The following is a 21792-nucleotide window of genomic DNA, read 5'->3' as shown; positions in this document are numbered from 1 at the left end:
ATCCCTTAATGTTTTTCTTTATGTTCTCCCTCTCCTCCATCCACCTCCTCTCTCTTTCTCTAAATTTCCTCCTCATTTCCTCCATCTCCTCTCTTATCATCCTCCCGTAATCTTTGATCTCCTCCTTCACCTCCTCCTTCATTGCCCTTAATTCCTCCCTCCATCCTTTTACCCTTCTCATTTCCTCCATTACCTCCTCCATTTCCTTTTTCCACATCCTGATCATCTCTTCCATGCTCTCAGTCCCTCCCCCTCTTTCCCCCTCTGTTTTCCCCGGCGATCTCTGCGTCTTTCTACTTTTCCTAAAACCCTCATCTTCCTCATTCCTCCTCTTTTCCTCTGATTCCTCTCTTTTCCTCTTGAACATATCTTCTACATTTCCGAAGCTCAGGCATCTTCCTCTTGCCTTCCTCTCTTCTATCCCGCCAGATCGCGCCCTTCCATCCATCTCAGCCCACTCGCGTCGCCTTTTCCTCTCTCTGCCTACCTTAGTCTATGCCTGTCTATACCTGTCACCCTTCTTGTTCTGATCCCTTTTTCCCTTCTATCCCGCCCTTCCCTGTTCCCACCACATTCACACGCTCTCTTTCACACCTCCACTCTCTCCTCCACACACTCCTACTTTTCCTCTCTCTTCCACACACTCTCTCCTTCTGCCACTCACTCTCTCTTAATTTCCACGTGTCACTCTTTACTGCGCTGGAAACGGAAGCCCGAATTTCCGTACATTTTTTAATTAAATATCCGCATACATATTTAAATACATTTTCCTCTGACAGATCCATAGCATAATAATTATGATTTGGGATATCTACAATTTTGAGTGGTGGAGATGAAATAATTTCTGTACATTTATTTAAATATGGTGTTCTAATAACATTTAACATTTGATCTCTATCTTCACTGCAATTCTGTGCTTCTGACAAGGAGAACTCACGGTTGATTAATCACCGATTTTGATCCCCTTTAACATGGTTAATCTACGTCGAAAAATAGTTGATCCGTGTCCGAGCGTTTCGTCCAATGCGCCTTTTAAATTGTATTTTTTTACATTTGAAATTTGGAACAATCGGCAATGTTGGGTATAAGATATAAAGAAAGACGCATTGTCGATATGCCGTGTAGCGCTGTAAGTGAGCGTAAGACTAGTAGTAGTGAGGATTCATGATCAAAACCTGCGCTCCGCATTTTTTTTAAATTTTATTATTGTTTTTAACTATTTTATATGTACACGTAATATGCATTTAATATGTAAAAATAAATATTTGGGCATATATTTAGGTATATATTTTTTAGTATATTTATCTGTACAAAATAATAATTAAATAATTGAAATATTTGTTAGGGAAATATTTTTAATTTTATTTTTAAAGCTTTCTACATTTCCTGCAACTATCTTATGTTGAAATATATACTACAGATTATTATATGTTACTACATGCTATGTAAAAGCAGCCGTTAAAGACGCAGGTATACGATAAAAGGACGAAGAGATTGAGAGGAGGAAAACAGAAGAATCCAGTTCTGACGGTTACAAAATCGTTAGTCTCGTTCTAGAAGCAAAAGCAGTTAGACGCAAAATATTTTGTTCCGTAATTTTTAAAATATGGCAGCCGATTTTGTAATTCATCCAGATTTTGTGGTTTCGTTTTGTAAACTTTTTCCTTTAAGAGCTATCCACACGTGTCCGCGGAAAGTCTTTCTCAAAAGTCCTCGTCGTGGGCCCTCCGCTACTGCGAAATCTCAATGTTTAAATGATCATAACTCTGTGAAAAAAAATCGTAGAGACTTCGGCGACATCGCGTTGTTCTCATCTCGAAAAGCTCTTTCAAACGAACCCTCACTCGACCCCACATTCCATTTAAAATTTTCTCGCCCTCCCTTTCCCCCACCACCCGGGGGTGTCAAAATGGGCGTTTTTGGTGTTATGTGATAGATTGTGTGCATAGACTTATAGAATAGACTGGCCCCTACCGTAAGAAGTAGCGTTGAAAGATCTAAAGGATAGAGAGATGATTCCGGGACTCTCTGTCCTTCTCTTTCGTCTCGTGGTGGGAACTGAAGGGATAAGATGGAAACGAAGCGAGCATGCGTATACGAGATGAGGAGAAAACAACGTGACATCGCCAATTTTATTCGGTTACTTCGTATATGCTGCGTATACGATTAAATAATATGGTACGTTCCTGCTGCATTTGCCATAAGCTCTACGGAGCAGAAGGTGTTACTTTTCATAGGTAAATATTTAATGTATATTTTTTATAGGTTAGAAGAATAAATGCTCGAAAAATTGCACACACACAAATTCATTTAGAAATATTATCACTTTTTATTAAGAAACATTATTACATTAATTTGATAAACGGTATCTATTTCTTGTTCTAGTATACCTACACGACAAGAGTTAAAATTAAAATGGATCGATGCTATTGGAAAAGAAGTTTCCAAATATGCTTGTGTGTGCAATCAACATTTTAATGATAATGATATCATGTTTACTGGTATAATAAATGGAAATATACGAAGACGCTTGCACTCTGAAGCTGTTCCTACTTTGCATCTAACGAATGAAAAGGAGATTGAATATGAGTGAGTTTTATTTTATCTCTGTTTTTTTTAATTCTAATTTTACACACGTGTATAAGGATCATTAAGAAAAAGTTGTTTCAGTAAAACAAACATAGATTTTGTGAAACAAGCCTGTGCAGATAAAAAGAATCAACATGAAAATCATATATATCCTAATCATACAAGTGAATTACAAGAAATTGAAAATATAGCTGAAAACGTTAATGCTGAAAAAAGGTAAGATTATTAGGAAAAGAACATAATATCATCTTTTAGTAATTTTTTATATCAATAATAATTTTGTTGTAGAAATTCTGAAAATAAGGAAAAACGCTGTCATATTACGAGATACGTTGGAGATTTTAATCGTGATGATTTTACATCTGATCGTAATTGGGAAATATTTCGCAAATATTACGAAGAAACATCACAAAAATTAAACATTTTTCAAGGAATAATTAGACGTAGAAATAAAAAAATAAAAAAATTTGAAGATTTAATAAGTTATTTGAAAAATAAAGGATTGATCTCTAGCGAAGCTGCTGTTACTATGGAAGTAAGTTGAAATATTAATATGTGTATATATATAATATAAATATTTATATATATATATATAATTATATTATATATATATATATATATATATATATATATATATATATATAATTAATTTATATATATATAATATATAAATATTTTCCAAACTAATGTAATTGTGTAAAATATAAATATGAATCACTCAATAAGAAAAGAAATTCTGCAAAGGTTATTGAAATTTTAATTGTATATCTTTATATTAACTAAAAATATAATAATTCTGTATTTTAATTTTAATTGACATATGTGTATAAATTACTACAATTTTTGTATATATATTTGTATATATACAAATGTATATACATTTTTATATACCTACTGTACATTTTGTATATACCTTTTGTACTTTGTGCATACATTTATATGTATACACAAAATGCAACAATTTTAATAAATTTTAATTTTAATTTTTTATAAGTTAGTTTTGTTGAATTAATATGTTTTATTCAAATTTTTTTCCTTATTTAGAATTCAATAAATATACCATCAGAAATTTTGAAGAATATTTTAAGTGAAAAACATATTAACAAATACCCAAAAACTACAAGACAATTTGCTGCCACATTATTATTTTACTCAAATGCAGCTTATAAATATGTGAGGAAAACATTTCTGAACAAATTACCTCATCCAAGAACTATAAGAAAATGGTTTAGTACAAGTAATTTTAATTGCGGTATTAGTATAGAAATAATAAAATCTATTAAAAGTACAATAGATGAAAACGAAAAGAATGGAAAAATTCTACAGTTTGGAATTCAAGCAGATGACATGTCTATTAAAAAATGTATAGAATGGGATGGCCAACAATATCATGGCTTAGTAGATATTGGAACGGATATTAACGATTTTAATGATGATAGAGAAGCAACGTACGTTTTTGTCATAATGCTCGTAGCATTAAATGCTCATTTTAAAACACCAATATCTTTTTACTTTATTAGAAGCCTTAATGCTGAAGAAAGAGCAAATATTTTAATTAATAATTTAATAATTTTAAGTGACAATGGTATAAAAAGTATTAGATCTATCACTTTCGATGGTGCTGCTTCTAATCTATCAATGATACAAAAATTTGGAATTCTTAATATTAAGGAAGAATTAAATAAAACCTCATTTGACCATCCTATTACAAAAGAGCCTATATACGTAATACCTGATGCTTGCCATATGATAAAATTGATTAGAAATATGCTTAGTATATATAATATTATTGATGACGAAGAGAGAATTGTTTCTTGGACATTTTTAGTAAAACTTGTACAGTTACAAGAAAAAGAAAAGATTCATCTTGGAACAAAAATCACTAATAGACATATTAATTTCCAAAATGAAAAAATGAAAGTTAAACTGGCAGCACAGATTTTTAGCACAAGAGTATCTGATGCATTAATCTTTTTAAATCATACAAACTCAGAATTTTTGGAAGCATTACCTACAGCAAGATTTTGTCAAATATTTAATAATATTTTTGATATAATAAATTCGAGAAGAAAATTTGGAAAAAATGAAACAGAACAGTGCATCACTATAGAAAATTTGTTAAAAATAGAGACAAATATTAATAATTACATTAATTATATCAAGTCTCTAAAATTAGTCGATAAAAAAAATAATATGGTTATATCTATTTTACAAAGTAACAGGAGGGTCGGATTTTGGGGTTTAATATTTGGCATGAATAGTGTATTGAATATGGCGAAATATTTATTTGAAAAGAAATATATTTCATATTTATTAACTTATAAAATGTCTCAGGATCATATAGAGACATTTTTTTCGAGTATAAGAAGAATGGGAGGTTTAAACAATAATCCGACTTGCCTTCAGTTTAAAAGAGCGTATAAAAAATTAATGACCCATGTTCATGCTATAGTACCTGAAGGGGCAAATTGTATCGTTCAAGATGAAACTCAAATTCTTCAATCTCAAATAGAAACAGAAAAGTCTAATAAAATCTTAGATATTGTTACATCATTTGATCACGATTATGAGTCTCCAAACGGTTGGTGCTGGAATGAATATAATTCAGAAGTTGTCACTTACATAGCTGGATATGTGATAAAAAATATTAAGAATAAAATTAAATGTGATATGTGTCGCCAAAGTTTAGAGAGTAAGGAAAATAATTCTTTATTATTAAAAATAAAAAATAGAGGAGGGTTATTACTTCCTAGTCCACAAGTTATTACAATTTGTAAAGTTGCTGAACGTGTACTTAGACAATATAAAGATCTATTTACAGTTAAAAACTTAATGACTAGTCTTATACATTGTGCAAAACAATTGTTACCTGATAATATTTTTAATCATTTAGATGATATCTCTCAAAAAAATGTTATTGATAATCATAAATCTCAATTAATATATAATATTTTACACAAATATTTTCATATAAACGATAAATAATGAAAATGGCGATAAGAGCCGTTGCAGGATGTTCGTGCTAAATTTTTAATTTTTCTTAAAGAAATTAGTAAATTAGTCTACAAGAGACAGTTAAAATGTACACCGATCTCAATTCGAGATACTTAAAGTGTACGAAAATTTTAAAGTACATAGTTCTCATATATCGAGAAACTTTAATGTACGTATAGGAATTATTGTAAAGAAAGGAAGAGAGAAAAAATATCAGGGCGCGAGTGGCTAAGCCGGGAATTGAACCCGGGTCTTTCGCTTGCCGGGCGAATGTTCTGACCATTAAACTACTCAGACCCCACGCTTCTAACATTTATCTCTCCTAGATTAGGAAATCAACAATGCTGTAGGATATAAACGCGTCATAATGCCCGCGTGATTTAAAACTTTAAACCACATATAATGGAAGGCTCCAAATGTTTTAACAAACGATAAATAATGAAAATGGCGATAAGAGCCGTTGCAGGATGTTCGTGCTAAATTTTTAATTTTTCTTAAAGAAATTAGTAAATTAGTCTACAAGAGACAGTTAAAATGTACACCGATCTCAATTCGAGATACTTAAAGTGTACGAAAATTTTAAAGTACATAGTTCTCATATATCGAGAAACTTTAATGTACGTATAGGAATTATTGTAAAGAAATCGCCATTTTCATTATTTATCGTTTGTTAAAACATTTGGAGCCTTCCATTATATGTGGTTTAAAGTTTTAAATCACGCGGGCATTATGACGCGTTTATATCCTACAGCATTGTTGATTTCCTAATCTAGGAGAGATAAATGTTAGAAGCGTGGGGTCTGAGTAGTTTAATGGTCAGAACATTCGCCCGGCAAGCGAAAGACCCGGGTTCAATTCCCGGCTTAGCCACTCGCGCCCTGATATTTTTTCTCTCTTCCTTTCTTTACAATAATTCCTATACGTACATTAAAGTTTCTCGATATATGAGAACTATGTACTTTAAAATTTTCGTACACTTTAAGTATCTCGAATTGAGATCGGTGTACATTTTAACTGTCTCTTGTAGACTAATTTACTAATTTCTTTAAGAAAAATTAAAAATTTAGCACGAACATCCTGCAACGGCTCTTATCGCCATTTTCATTATTTATCGTTTGTTAAAACATTTGGAGCCTTCCATTATATGTGGTTTAAAGTTTTTTTCATATAAGATTATATCATGAAGGTAGGGGATTACAAAATTCTACGAAAAGAATAAGAATTTTGCATAATCGATTAGTTATATTTGCTAATCAATAATTTTATTTTATGAATGAATGCAGCTACTACAAAGAAATTTATTTATATTACACTATTTTAATTGATCATTAAATTTATTTTAATTTTTTATGTCTATGATATATATAATAATGTATTTTATTTTTAGTTTGGTTGTGTATGAGATCAAAATCTATTTTTTTTTATGCAAAATGTACAATTTAATTCATTATTTTACCAGTACGTAGAGTTTATATGTACCAAAGAGTTTAAATAGTATATTTAATAAAATATCTTAAAAAATATTAAAAATGCTTTTTCAGCTCAATCTATGAAATATCTTATTTATTAAACTTATTAATATATTAATCTATTTTAGAAATCAATGCTTTATGTTTTAAATAATCCATTAAATCTTCAAATTTTTTAATTTTTTTATTTCTACGTCTAATTATTCTTTCTTTCTCCTCATCTCGTATACGCATGCTCGCTTCGTTTCCATCTTATCCCTTCAGTTCCCACCACGAGACGAAAGAGAAGGCCAGAGAGTCCCGGAATCATCTCTCTATCCTTTAGATCTTTCAACGCTACCTCTTACGGTAGGGGCCAGTCTATTCTATAAGTCTATGATTGTGTGATACCATTGTAACCTTGTAAATTTCAATCCGATATCTCAAACCGTTCAGAAGTTATTTAGGTGTCCCGGTACTTTTTCCTCACCCTGTATAATAATATATACGTACATATAATAATAATAATTTGTTAATATAAAAAGAAACGTATATAAATTAACAAACTTGTAAAAACAATTTTTAAAACTTTATGTATAATATTTTTATAAGATATATGTGATTAAAAAAATACATTTTTTACAAATAATAAATAAAAGAATACCTGTCATGTTCCTTTGGAAATCTAAAAAAAATGTCGTTTTTCCACATTGACATTCATACATTTAAATACAGCGCACTATTGCTTTCTTTTTTTGTTCATTTTAAAAAATATTAATTAATATTTTTTAGAAAACACGAACAACAGCAACACCTGAAACAAAGCTAAGATCAAAATGCTCCTACAAGAAAATAGAAAATCTATATAAATATTTATATAGGTTAACTATTTTCTCTAAGGATAATGCTTTAATCAACTTTCACTATCTTACAATTAGTAATGTCACTTGCATTTCCACTACTTTACTTTCACTACACAACACAACACTATTTTTGATCGCTTGCTTTTTTTAGCTCTGCATTTAAATATCTTGCCATTAAGAATATACAAATATTCGTACGGCCTTTTAAATGCTGAGAAAGAGTAACAGAGAGAGAGCGTAACGAAGAAAGAGGAAGTAAGAGAAAAGTTTAGATGGCGGTACTGGATTTACTCGCTAACTTCGCGCATGTGCACTTATTTTGGGATTCACAAATTTCCGAGAGTTGCGCTACTGTATATACTGTGACACGGGTATCCCCGTATCGTGCGGAAGCGGTCTCTGGAGCTGAGTATGCTTGGTCGGTGTACGAGTATGCTTGTGCTCGTGGGGCTGGTGAACATAGGCTCCGAGTCAGTGATGCAAGATTGAGCATCCTGCATCATGCGCGACATAAGGGAAAGAGCCCCCACCATGGCGGCACCACACGAGCGAGCATCGCGTCCGTGTGCGCTCGCCGTGGGAGTCGTATGTTGTTGGAACCGCGCGATGCGCCCTTGTTGGCTACGGACGATGTTCGGTCCGTAGCCGTAATGATGCATGCTGCATCGTTACAATATGTTACTGTGTTCCTCCACTAATCTCCACAGTACATGTATATGTAGTTACTGCAGTAACTCTTGCTAATATGCAGTAGTTTAATATAAATAATTAAAAGTTTTGCAGGTGTGTAATCTTTCAAGTTGATAAATGTCAAATAGCAAGCATGGCTAAACGAGTAAGGCGAATGGCAAGAATATTAAAAATCTCGTGTTTGAAAATTGTGATTTTGTAACTTTTTTCCTTTTTCGATATTTGTTTTAAGTAAATTATTAGATAATGTTTTTGGCTAAAAGAAATTATTTTATCTTTATTAAAATTATTCGCATGTGTTAAATTAGCACTTTGTTGCAACATTGTAAAATAACTTTTTATTTTTCTATTGACAATAGCAAATCTGTATTATTTCTAAAATTGTTAATTTAACATATGCAAATATTGTTAATAGATAGAAAATATTATTTTTTTGGGCAAAAAAATATGATCTGATGATTTACTATGTTAGAAACAAATGCGAAAAAAAGAAAAGAAACGCACGAAGCAGGTCTCGAACAGGGGATCTCTAATATTCCCACCACTTGCCTCAGAATTTATGAATCAGAAACGCTTGCTTCTTACATGCAAGCCATGAAGAATAGAGATCAGGAGGCCGAACTTAATAGGCGATGGCGTCAGATTATGAGCTCAAAAGTGGTCATCTGAATTAGTTCAAAATGCTAATCGAGATGTCGCTTGCGTTCCACGACACCGTCCTCACAGTTTGCATGGTTGCTCGTCTCAATTTTATAAAGTTTTAGGTTGAAATTGGTACAACACGATTGAACACGATAGAAACACGACAGAAGACAGAAATGACGCGTATATGTTCATTTCCCGGTTGTAAATCGGGAAATGCAAGTAATAAAAAAAATAATAAATTATATGGTAGGAAGAATAAAACAATGTTTAAGTTCCCAAGAACGGTTTGTATTTACAACAATATAAAATTTACTTGGATTAATTCACCTCAAGTATCTAATATTTCTATAACAATGCTCTAGGACAAATTTCCGTTTATTCGACAAATATGGGAAGAAGTTATCGGCCGTAAAGCAAAGGACAATGAAGTCCTTTGTGAGCTCCATTTCAGATCAGAAGCATACAAAGAAATTATGAAATATTTCTTTCTAACGGTGTAAAGCATACAATGGAACGTGGAAAAGTAACTTTAAAACCGACAGCAATTCTTCATGACAACGTATACAATGTAAATATTTTTTGTGTGCAAAAAACCAATATAATACTGAGTGGTGCAGCATGTTAATTTATCTTTCAAGTATTTTTTAAAATATATCTCTGTATTAAGACAAGATAGATTTCTGTAAAGTCAGCATTGGAGATCTCAATAAGCTGTAAAATTTTCCTGTTATTTTTTTTGAAAATCGTTAGGTTGCAAAAAATGACGTAACGATGTTGCTTGTAACATGGCCGAAGCCAAACTACTTTCCGGAGTCATTAAGTATATCACTCAATAACCTCTCTATTCTTTACATCTTTCGTTCTTGTGTATGTATACGCAAACATATATGTATATGTGAGGAGCAGTGTAGCCAGATTTGGCCCGGTTTTTCGCGCATGTGCGACGCGACGAGCTCAGTGAAGTGCTTGAGTGTAGTAAAAAAGTATGCTATATGGTACCCGTTCATTCTAACAAATTATTTTCAGAAAAATCAATTAAAAAATTAAGTATGTTTACGTATATTTATATTTACATATCTCTATATGTTAAAAATACGTGGCAATACTTGTGCGAGGCCCTTTTCTAGAGACACTTCTAGAGCTCATGCAGGGGGCACTGGAAGTCGTAGAAGAGTGGTGTCAGAGGACGGGTTTAGCGGTGAATCCACTAAAAACCGGTCTTACTGTCTTCTCTCGCAAATACAAGGTGGGCACCATTGTGGGACCCACTCTTGGAGAAGTAAGGTTAGTTCCGACCGAATCAGTGAAATATTTGGGAGTTATCCTGGATAGGAAACTGCTTTGGGAGGAGCACCTTAGTAACCGGTGCAAAAGCTTGTGCCAGTATTTTTGGATGTGCAGAAGGACCTTTGGCCAAACTTGGGGTTTGAAACCAAGTATGATACACTGGATCTACACAGCCATACTTCGCCCCAGATTCACATACGCAGCCATAGTATGGTGGACTAGGGTGCAAAAGAAAACAGCCAAAGTTGCGCTGGAGCATGTCAGGGCTCTGATTTTGAGAGGGGCCCTGGGTGCTATGGTTACGACACCAGTGGCGGCGATGGACGTAATGTTCGGCATCAAACCGTTTCATCAGGTGGTGGTGGCTGCGGCAGCAGTGGCGACATACCGTCTAAGATGCGAACTAAAATGGAAGAAGGGAGCCCGGCATACGAGGCTGCCGGAAGACGTTCTGTTGGATCCGATATTCGAGATGCGACAGGACAGAATACCTATTATTCGGGCTTCTGATAGGCGCTTTAAAGTGCATATACCGAGGTCGGAGGAGTGGGAAAAGGAAGGTGGAAACTTAGGGGCTCGAGTGCGTGGAGGGAATGTCTGGTATACGGACGGCTCGAAGACGGACACGGGCTCCGGGGCCGGCTTCTTTGGCAGTCGAGAGGGATGGAAGGAGAGCATTTCTCTCGACAGTTATGCCACGGTATTCCAAGCGGAGATTGTGGCTATCCTAAGCTGTGTTCAGACCGTGCGGAGTAGGGTAGAAGTGGGAGAGCACATCAGAATTTGTACGGACAGCCAGGCAGCCATCAAGGCGCTGGGGGCTCCGACAATAACGTTGCGATTGGTTCAGGAGTGCAGAGGCGTTCTGAACGAATTGGCGAGAGAGAGAGAAGTCACCGTTACATGGGTGCCTGTGCCGGGATTCTGTAACTCTTTAACGACAAAAATCGTTATCGTTAACTATCGATATCGATGATAATCGCAAAAGGTTATTCTGTAACTAGTGGGTATCGACAATTCTCGATATTTGAATCGTTAAATTCCGAAAAGTATCGAAGCCGTGTCGATGTGATTGCGATCGATGCCGGAGGTCTCGCTAAGCCATTAACGATAGTTGATGTGAGTCGGTGATACGTTAGTGTGGAATGCATACATATATATGTAATACATGTGACAATAAAATGTTAGAAGTTATTGATAAAAACAGCTAATATGGATTGAAAGTAAGTGTAAATACTTCCATTCTTTAAGCCTTGAACTTTTATCTTTCATATATATACAGGGTGTTTCATTTTTGTTTAAAAGTAAAGATTTAAGTGACATATACAATATTCAGTTTTCAAAGTGAATAAAACAATAAAAAAAAACATAATCTCAATCTTAGATAAACAATGTAAAATAAAAATAGTATTGTAGTCGATTTAAACTGTTAATAGTTTCTCTGATAAAACAATTTTATAATTTTTTATTTTAGGATGGCTCTCGGCTATCTTGCTTTAAATTTAATAATGATGGAAGATCATGTCCAACACCTTGAACGAAGAGTAGAGAGACAATTGTTGCGAACAACAGAAAATCCATTTGATTTGACAAATAATGAATTTAGGGAGTTGTACCGCTTAACACCGGACTTAATTTTTGATCTTGTCGATGCATTAGAACCTCGATTACAGCGGACAAGGATCACTGGTTTGGCTGTAGAAAAACAAATAATACAAATTACAATTTGTAACTGTATATACAATATTTTTGTTTTATTACATTTATTATACTTATCTTTTTCTTTATTTGAGTTTATGATATTCATATATATTTTATATGTTATAGGTATTATCGGCAGTAAGATTTTATGCAACTGGCTGCTTTCAACGTCCAGTAGGTGAACAGTGGGGCATTTCGATGAGCCAGACATCGATTAGCAGATGTATACACAAAGTAACAGATGCGATCAATGAATTAATATTTAGACAATGGGTACAATTTCCAATGACTCCAGGAGCCAGGTAATTAGCAAGAATGAAATTTCAAAATGCACGTCAACCGTTTAAAGGAGCTATCGGAGCGATTGACTGTACTCACATAGCGATCCTTGCTCCCAAAGAGCATGAAGAAGCCTACATTAATCATCATGGATATCATTCATTGAATGTGCAAATGGTAAATATTTAAATCATTGATTCATACAAAACGTGTTTTATATATTCCAATTAATGACATTCAATAACTTAATCTATTAGATATGTGACCCTAATTTAAAAATACTCAACGTTAATGCAAGATATCCTGGAGCACGACACGATGCATATATATGGAATGCTTCTGCTGCGCGACGAGTTATGGAACGCGCGTACAATCGTGGTGAACGACAAACATATCTTATTGGTATATAATCTTAACTTTTTATTAAAGATGTTTGTTGTACAAAGTTTTTATTTTGTCGATTTATTGTCGACATAATACTTTATACTCTACTGTTTATTCTAATGCATAAATTTTATGTTGTGTTGAATTTAAAATGTATTAAAAAATTTTTAACGGAGCTGAAATAAATCTAGAATATTTTATTTATACAGGTGATTCAGGTTATCCGTTAGAACCGTGGCTATTAACTCCTTTGCCACGAGAGCCGGAAGGAACTCCACGTTTTGCATATAACGAAGCATTATGTAGCGCAAGAAATTGTATTGAACGTCTCTTTGGTGTTTTGAAGTCTACCTGGAGATGTCTGTCTCGCCACAGATGGGCGTAGCGCCGGCGCTAAAAGAAGTGGAGAGAGAGTTAAGATGGCGAGCGAGCGTGTGCGTGGAGAAGGCGAGCTGAGTCAGTTGAGGAATGCACGCTATTTCAGCAATAAAAACGAACAATAGAGATTGATTCAAGTGCATATTTTACGTAATTCTCTACCTGCATCAAGCAGTAGAAACATTGGTCCTTCGAGCCAGATCGGGCGTGCTAATTAGTGCGGCGTGTGTCGAACCGGAAGTACGTAAAAAGGCTGCTAGTAAGGTTGTCGAAATAATCCAACCTAATTAGTCCACCGGAAGCAGATCCACGATCGCGTGGCTACGAGCAGCAGCACCGGAAGCAGATCCACGATCGCGTGGCAACGAGCAGCAGCACCGGAAGCAGATCCACGATCGCGTGGCAACGAGCAGCAGCACCGGAAGCAGATCCACGATCGCGTGGCAACAAGCAGCGGCAACCGGAAGCAGATCTACGACAACGTGGCAACAAACAGTGGTGGTACAAAGCGGATCCACAACGACATGACAACGAATAATACATCGAAAATTGAGCGTAGCAATACATTAAGCGACATATTGTAAGTCCGTTCCGTAAAATATAATTTCCGAGTGCAAAAAGGTTAGAATGGCTAAAGAATTAACAGCGCTCAAGCGTACGCGCGGTACATATAAGTTGCGTTTGACACATTTCGAGAACTTTATTGAAAGGTTTCGCAAAACCAACGATCCGATAGAATTACTTGAAGCGAGAATTGAGTTCGTGCGAAATGTTTGGCAGTCGTTGAAATACAAACAAAAATACAAACAAAACAAAAATACATACAAACAAAAATCGAAGAGCTAGACGAAACTGACGAGGAAAGAGTAATCTTAGACGAGCGATATTGTATGTTGATAGGTACAGCCCGAGCTCTAGTCAATTCGAGGCAAAGGCAAGCGCGACAAGGTAACCCGCAAGTTCAGGGTGATAACGGCGATGCTGTCCTTAACGCAGGCGGTGTTCAAGTACAAGAACGCAAAGTAAGATTGCCAACCATGAGTCTCCCAGTGTTCGACGGAAATCCCGAACAATGGTGGCAATTTAGAGACAGTTTTACAGGACACATTGAAACGAATGCTGAACTGTCGGATATCCAAAGAATGTATTATCTGCGTTCAGCCCTCAAGGGACGGGCAGCTGAGGTCATCCACTCTTTGGAAACTTCGGCGGCTAATTACGCAATTGCATGGACACTTTTGAAAAAAAGGTTTGAGGATAAGATAGCGATTGCGAGTCGTCACTTACAGTTGTTATTAGACATTCCAGTAATGCAAAGGGAATCAGGCGGGCAATTAAGGCAGACATTAGACAGTATGTTGCGACATCTCCGAGCTCTTGAACAGCTCCAAGCGAATACATGGAATGCGACAATGATTCATATTTTAAGTTCAAAATTAGATAACTTGACGAGACGCGAATGGAAGTCTTACGCAAAATCACAAGAAAGTCTAGCAGTGAGCTCTCTGACAGAGTTCTTAGAGGATCGATGTTTGATCCTAGAACCAGAAAGTGTAAAGTCAGACACAAGCAAGACGCAAGCAGCAATGCGATCAGACAAGCGAATGCAGCATCAAACAAAAAGGGCGGAACAATCAAGTTCATTTGCGGCTACAGGCAGTGAAAAACAAACTCTTCGTAAATGCGCATATTATCAAGAGGAATCGCACGCGGTTTATTCGTGTCCAAAGTTCCAGGCATTAGAAATTTCAAATAGGCAGCTTATCGTTGAGGAGCGCAAACTGTGTCGGAATTGTTTAAAAGGTAATCATATCGCAGCAAGTTGTACCTCCGGTCATTATAAAAAATGCGAAGCGAAACACAATACGTTATTGCACCCCGAAGCGCAAACGATAGAAGCAAGCAAGCAGGTAATTAACAGCGACAATGCGAGCGCAGATAAGAATGTGACTTTAACATCAACTCTCAATAATAATCAAATATCGTCTTCGCGAGTTTTTTTGTCAACAGCGCAGGTTTGAATTCGCAATCATGAAAGCAGACGCATAGAATGTAGGTTACTATTAGATTCGGGTTCACAGTTCAATTTTATGTCCAGAGAACTTTGTAAACGATTAAAATTGCGCACACGGCAACAGCAGTGTTCGGTCAAAGGATTAGGTCCGTCGATTGATCTGAATGAATTTGTTGAAGCGATCATTGAATCCAAGCATACAGCATATCGCACCAAACTACAGTTTCTCATCACGGAAAATATCATCGAGAGGCTACCCTTAACAGCCTTTGAAATGGATCATATCAGAATCCCGTCGCATCTGCGTCTGGCAGACAATGAGTTTCACATCCCAGCCAGAGTAGATGCTCTGTTAGGAGCAAGCATTTTCTGGGAACTTCTCTGCATCGGGCAGATTAAGTTGAGCAAAGGCCAATTTTGCAGAAAACGCACCTGGGATGGATTGTTGCGGGAGGCATCTCAGATATCAAGCAAACCACCTTATTGAGCTGCATGGCATCTGACAATACATTGCACGAACAGGTGCAGCGATTTTGGAACATCGAAGAGATTGAACAAAACTTATTGCCATCAAAGAACGACGAGTATTGCGAGGCTGATTTTGTAAAGAACTGTCAACGGGATTCATGCGGTAGATTCACAGTCAATCTTCCATTCAAAGGTGACCCAAATGAGTTAGGCGAATCCCGTGAGCATGCACTGAAACGGTTTCATAAACTGGAGAAACGACTGGAGTCGCAACCGGACATCAAGGAACTATATGTAAGGTTCATGCAAGAGTATCTCGAGCTAGGTCACATGAGTCAGATATCAAGTATCAAGGAAACAGCCTCAAAGAAATATTACATCCCGCATCATGCGGTAGTAACCAACATTAACGATCGAATCAAGCTCCGTGTCGTTTTTGACGCATCGGCACGTACGACTTCCGGAATAGCGCTCAATGATCTTTTACGAGTAGGACCCACAATTCAGCCTACTCTATTGGCAACAGTTGTACGATTCCGACAATATCAATTTGTTATGACGGCGGATATCGTTAAAATGTACCGTCAGGTCAATATCCAAGAAGATCAACGAGATTTACAACGAATCATTTGGAGAGCAGACATCAATCAACCAATACAAGAGTACCGACTGAATACGGTTACCTACGGACTTGCCTTGGCTCCATTTTTAGCAATTCGAGCGTTGCAGCAAACGGGTCAAGATGCTCAACAAGATCATCCTGTAGCGAGTCAGGTCATTTGTCGTGACTTTTATGTGAACGATTTACTCACCGACAGTGACAATTTGACCAAACTTCAAGCACTAAAACAAGAAATTATCGAGATATTGAGATCAGCGGGTTTCAAGTTGGCAAAATAAAACTCGAACGAACCGTCACTCATTGCACAACCAACCGACAATACCGCACAAGTCTTCAACATCGGGGAAGAGATGAAAACTCTCGGTCTTACGTGGAATTCAGCGACAGACACATTCCAATATCGCGTTGTGGCTCGAAACAACGAAGGTCGAATTACTAAACGTACGATATTATCGATCGTGTCACAAATTTTCGACCCATTAGGACTCATCGGGCCATCAACAATCAAGGCAAAAATAATGCTGCAGCAAATGTGGCAACTCAAGCTCAGTTGGGATGAGTCATTGCCAAGTGACTTACACACAGAATGGACTGGATACGTTGAGCATCTTAAGTCCATAAATGATATTCGTATTCCACGCATCATTGTATGCCACAACCCAGCACGCATTGATCTTCATGGTTTCTCAGATGCCTTAGAGAGTGCTTACAAAGCTTGTGTCTATTTACGTTCCGTCGACCAACAGGGTAACGTGACCATTCGATTGTTGTGCGCCAAATCAAGGGTCGCACCGTTGCAAACTGTCTGCGTGCCCCGACTGGAACTGTGCGGAGCCCTACTCCTAGCAAAATTAGTTCACCAGGTAATCGGAATACTGTCATTACCAATTCACACCTGCTATTATTGGTGTGACTCAACAATCGTGCTCGCGTGGATACACGGCGAACCATATCTCAGAAAGGCTTTTGTGGCCAATCGAATCACCGAAATTCAGCAGCTATCAGCAAAGGAAGCCTGGCATCATGTCAACTCAGACGACAACCCAGCCGATGTCATATCGCGAGGAGTAAATCCACATCAATTAAGCCAGCTACGTCTCTGGTGGGAGGGACCAGAGTGGTTACACGAGCCTGCAGAGCACCTCAGCAGAGATGTACCATCGGTAATCGGTGAAATCCCTGAGAGCAAGGCTAACATATATATATATATAGCAACATTCACTCAAACAAGACATGTTGACGATCTCCTAGAGAGATTCTCGTCACTTTCAAGAGCAAACCGAGTTCTCGCATATTGTTTGCGGTGGAAAGAACCTCGAAGGGATACAACGTCTCAATACGTACGCGCCTCAAGTGTCCAAGAGCTAGAAAGAGCAATGAGCATCATTATCCGAACAGTACAAGCGTGCTACTTCCTAAGGGAAATCGACGAATTAACGCATAAGAAGCAGGTTCATCATGATAGTCCATTACTAACCTTGTTACTAACCTTGTGCAGCCCGCAAGCTGCATCGTTACGGCTACGGACCGTCCATTACGGACCCCACCAAGGGCGCATCGACCGCCGATAAACTTCTTATCAAAACAACGGCGGTCAATCGCCGAAAACCCCCCACACCCGACCGTTCCAAAATTTTCGTTTTGTGGGGGACTCGCCGCCGAAACCGCCGATGCTTGCCGATTCGAAGCCATTCGGCTGCCAGCCGGGTATAAAAGAGGCCCGGCTGTACGTCTTCTCACCAGATCCTGTTCGCTGCTAGTCAGCGAACAATCCTGCTGCGAGCGTTCTCGTAGTCCGCCGAGAGTACTCGGATTCTATGCCTTATTCCAGGTACACGAGCGTTCTCGATACCGTTTCTATCTCCGATACGAGCGTTCTCGTATACCCGTCGAGCGTACTCGGCTCCTCCGGGCATCGATTTTCGTATACAGGGCATTCCCTTATACTTAGTCGAGTCGCCGCTTTAAATCCGCCTTCGTACGAGCGTTCTCGTACGTCCGCCGACCAGTTTCGGCCTCAAAGCCTCTAGTGCGAGCGTCCTCGTACTCCCGTCAAGCATACTCGACGTCCTGTTCCTAATTTCGCGTTACCGCGCACCGGGATTCATCCGCAGAATCCATCCAGCGGGCAAACTACGTCGACCAATCCGCGCCGTCGAACGACCCGTCACGATCTACGATCGAACGGACTCGCGATACCGTCACGAACGCACTCACCGACGAGCGTTGCGTTGTACCAACCGTTGCGACACGATCGCCCGCGCTTGCGCTCTCTCCGATCGCACCGAGACGCCTCACGTCAAACTTTAATAATTCGTTCTCCGTTACTTTAAATAATTATCTTATCGTTTGCTTTAAATAATTATTTCACCGTCGCCTTCATATTTATTTCACCGTCGCTCTTTTATTTATTTCACGCCGCTTTACATAACTATTTCGCCGTCCGTTTAAATAATTGTCTCACTGTTGCCGATACTTCGGATTTATCTCACGCCGCTTTAAATAATTATTTCTCACCGTTCGCTCAAATAATTATTTCACTATTGCCGATACTTCATCTCTATTTCACGCTGCTTTGTATTTATTTCACGCCGCTTTAATAACTCTTTCGCTATCGCTCAATAATTGTTACACTGTCGCTTATACCAATCTCACCGATACTTTTACGATTATTCCACGCCGCTTTAACTAATTATATCACCGTTGTCATTATACCGATTGCACCGATACTTTTCTATTTTCCACTACTTGTATACTCTTTCGAATTCACTTCACACACGCTTCGCATGTACACACGAATATTGAAGCAGATCATTTGAAGCAAGTCATTTCAACATCTTACTTAATAAACGTTGTTTCTTTACTTTGTTATAAACGAGCATTTGTTTTATTTGACATACCCCCAACCGACCAAACCTGGATTCCGGCGAGCTACTCCGCGTCCGCCGAAGCTCACACGGTTTCAACCTTACATCCGTTTTTGGACAACGAAAGAATCATACGAGTGGGAGGACGACTGGCTAATGCACAAATCGCATATGCGCGTCAACATCCTATTGTTTTACCGTCAAATCATCACGTCACTCATCTAATCATCCGATCAGAGCATTTAAAAAATTTGCTTCTAAAACAACAAGCGTTACTCGCGACATTGCAAGGCACATTCTGAATTTTGTCTGCAAGATCCACGATTCGAAAAATATTGCACAAATGCATTATCTGTTTCCGAGCACAACCTCCAAAAACCCAACACATTATGGGCAATCTACCTAGAGAGACTATCGAGTAACATCCGCACGCTCATTTGTAAACGTAGGAGTCGACTATGGAGGTCCGTTTCATTTAAAACTTAGTCGAAACAAAACCTGCAAGGCATACGTATGCGTATTTGTGTGTATGTCCACCAAGGCTATTCACATCGAATTAGTCTCCGATTTGAGCACACCGGCGTTTCTTAACGCGCTCAAGCGCTTCATTGCTTGTCGCGGCTTGTGTGTAAACATATACTCGGATAACGGCACCAATTTCAAGGGGGCTCAGAATGAGTTGCACGCATTCTGTGAACTCCTTACATCAGCGTCACATCAAGAAGCCGTCGAACAACATTGCTCAGGACGTGCAATTCAGTGGCATTTCATACCACCTTATTCACCACACTTGGGTGGTATCTGGGAGGCCGGCATAAAATCGGTAAAAACGCATCTCAAGAAAATACTCGGTGAAGCTCTATTAAGTTTTGAAGAAATGTATACGGTTCTCACGCAGATTGAAGCGGTCTTGAACTCACGACCATTAACTCCAATATCAAGTGATCCTACAGATCTCAGAGCGTTGACTCCGGGTCATTTTTTGATCGGAGAAGCACTAAACGCGATTCCTTAGCGTTTCATCGATATTCCTTCTAATCGACTTACTCGATTCCAATACCTGACAAATCCAATCCTGACTGGTCCAATCATTCTGGCCACGTTGGTCCAAGGAGTACTTGTCGACTCTTCAACAACGATTCAAATGGAATCACGAGGATCTGGTATTTCCAGTCAAGATTGGAACATTGGTGATTTTACGGGACGACCAAACTTCTTCGATGCAATGGAAGCTGGGAAGAATCATCGAATGCCACCCTGGTACGGATTAAATCACTCGGGTCGTTAGCGTTAAAACTACCAAAGGCGTGATTCAACGCACCATAGCAAAGATCTGTATCCTACCATTGGAAACGTAGTTAAGGATATTTATACTCACAGGATAACCATAGCATGTAAGTTTACCATTTCATTTATTTGCGTTTAATTAGATAATAAGTCAAAGGCTTGCAGCAATGTTTAGTTGAAAGCCTAGCCTTTCAAGGCGGGCGAGATGTAAGCACTGTGTGCAGCGGACAAGCGAGCGTATGACGAGCGGCGCAGATGGGCGTAGCGCCGGCGCTAAAAGAAGTGGAGAGAGAGTTAAGATGGCGAGTGAGCGTGTGCGTGGAGAAGGCGAGCTGAGTCAGTTGAGGAATGTACGCTATCTCAGCAATAAAAACGAACAATAGAGATTGATTCAAGTGCATATTTTACGTAATTCTCTATCTGTATCAAGCAGTAGAAACAATGAAGCTAAATTTATTTTTTCCGAATCACTAAAAACTGTGGGCAAAACTTTCCATTCAAATGCTAATTTAGTTACATCAATATTTTCTACACGCGTGGCAATATAAGATAAATCTTTAATTATTAATCTACCTTCATTATAAAGTGCAACTTTGGCTTCTAAAAAATTTAACTGTTCAAATAAGACATCTTTGTACGGTAAACGTTTTAACATTTCGTTAAGCGCTATTTTATAGAAATTTAAGCAATTTAATCTAATTTGTTGCGCGAATTCAAAAGATCGCGATGCTAAAAAGCCTTCACATTCTGGTCCCACATATATATTTGTCAATTGTTGGATATTATGTTCATCGTCATTAAAAGTAGTAATGTCTTTCAAAGCCTCAGAGATCATAAAATTTTGACCTATTTGACGAATTAATTGCTGATTGTTAATAAATAATTTATGAATTAATATTTTACGTGACTGAAACAGTGCATTAAAATAATTGAAAAAATTCAATGAATATTTTAAAAATAACAAATAGGCCTTAATCGAATCATCATTTAATTGCGTTAAAATAATTTCTGCCGATTGTAAATTATCTTCGACTACAGCTAGCATAAAATAATTTCTTAAAACCTCCTAGTTATCCAGAAGTCTTGTAACACATTTATGTAATATAAGTCATCGCGTGTTGGACAATTTAAGTATTTTATTTCTTTCAACATTAAAAAAATCTTGAAATTCGCTTAATATTGCGCATCTCTTTGCACTGCCCGAAACATAAGTAGCAACTCCTCTAATTAAATTTTCGCAACATTGCGGTAATTTTGCACAGGCTTACAGCCTTAC

The 21792-nt window shown here is 37.4% G+C and overlaps 3 protein-coding genes, 1 long non-coding RNA gene, 2 other non-coding genes and 1 pseudogene across 7 annotated transcripts; 6 read left to right on the top strand and 1 right to left on the bottom strand.

The window, feature by feature from the left end:
- The first annotated feature begins 1881 nt into the window (after positions 1–1881).
- LOC137001363 (uncharacterized) lies at positions 1882–6707 on the top strand. The gene is made up of 5 exons (XR_010891400.1): positions 1882–2237; positions 2386–2589; positions 2671–2805; positions 2878–3124; positions 3634–6707. It is a non-coding gene; the product is annotated as an uncharacterized lncRNA (long non-coding RNA).
- On the bottom strand, positions 5809–5881 carry TRNAA-GGC (transfer RNA alanine (anticodon GGC)). Its single transcript has one exon. It is a non-coding gene; the product is annotated as a tRNA-Ala (tRNA).
- Positions 6381–6453, top strand: TRNAA-GGC (transfer RNA alanine (anticodon GGC)). The gene has a single exon. It is a non-coding gene; the product is annotated as a tRNA-Ala (tRNA).
- A 1355-nt stretch (positions 6708–8062) lies between the features above and the next one.
- Positions 8063–11738, top strand: LOC137001362 (uncharacterized). 2 transcript variants are annotated; one of them, XM_067360064.1, is made up of 3 exons: positions 8063–9513; positions 9592–9797; positions 9980–11738. In XM_067360064.1, the coding sequence occupies exon 3, from the start codon at positions 10374–10376 to the stop codon at positions 11490–11492; it is 1119 nt and encodes a 372-aa protein (XP_067216165.1). In that variant the 5' UTR covers positions 8063–9513; positions 9592–9797; positions 9980–10373; the 3' UTR covers positions 11493–11738. The 2 variants fall into 2 exon arrangements, with proteins under 2 accessions (XP_067216165.1, XP_067216164.1); XM_067360063.1 differs by having other exon boundaries at positions 9592–11738.
- Positions 11739–11755: 17 nt separating this feature from the next.
- LOC136996903 (putative nuclease HARBI1) lies at positions 11756–12536 on the top strand (annotated as a pseudogene).
- A 3228-nt stretch (positions 12537–15764) lies between these two features.
- Positions 15765–16640, top strand: LOC105679228 (uncharacterized). The gene has a single exon (XM_012379139.2). It carries the CDS (start codon positions 15765–15767, stop codon positions 16638–16640), a length of 876 nt encoding a protein of 291 aa, XP_012234562.1.
- Positions 16641–19758: 3118 nt separating this feature from the next.
- LOC105679229 (uncharacterized) lies at positions 19759–20244 on the top strand. The gene has a single exon (XM_012379140.1). The coding sequence runs from the start codon at positions 19759–19761 to the stop codon at positions 20242–20244; it is 486 nt and encodes a 161-aa protein (XP_012234563.1).
- The last annotated feature ends 1548 nt before the right edge of the window (positions 20245–21792 follow it).

The sequence above is a fragment of the Linepithema humile genome, chromosome 8, assembly GCF_040581485.1.
Source record: "Linepithema humile isolate Giens D197 chromosome 8, Lhum_UNIL_v1.0, whole genome shotgun sequence".
In the NCBI taxonomy this organism is placed as follows: domain Eukaryota; kingdom Metazoa; phylum Arthropoda; class Insecta; order Hymenoptera; family Formicidae; genus Linepithema; species Linepithema humile.
The sequence above is the reverse complement of the archived record's forward strand: the minus strand, read 5'-3'. Positions and strand labels throughout refer to the sequence as shown.

What these genes read in the sequence shown, in the direction of transcription:
- LOC105679228 (XM_012379139.2), top strand. Translation starts at nt 15,765, where the DNA reads ATGGCATCTGACAATACATTGCACGAACAGGTGCAGCGATTTTGGAAC.
- LOC137001362 (XM_067360064.1), top strand. Translation starts at nt 10,374, where the DNA reads ATGCAGGGGGCACTGGAAGTCGTAGAAGAGTGGTGTCAGAGGACGGGT.
- LOC105679229 (XM_012379140.1), top strand. Translation starts at nt 19,759, where the DNA reads ATGTCCACCAAGGCTATTCACATCGAATTAGTCTCCGATTTGAGCACA.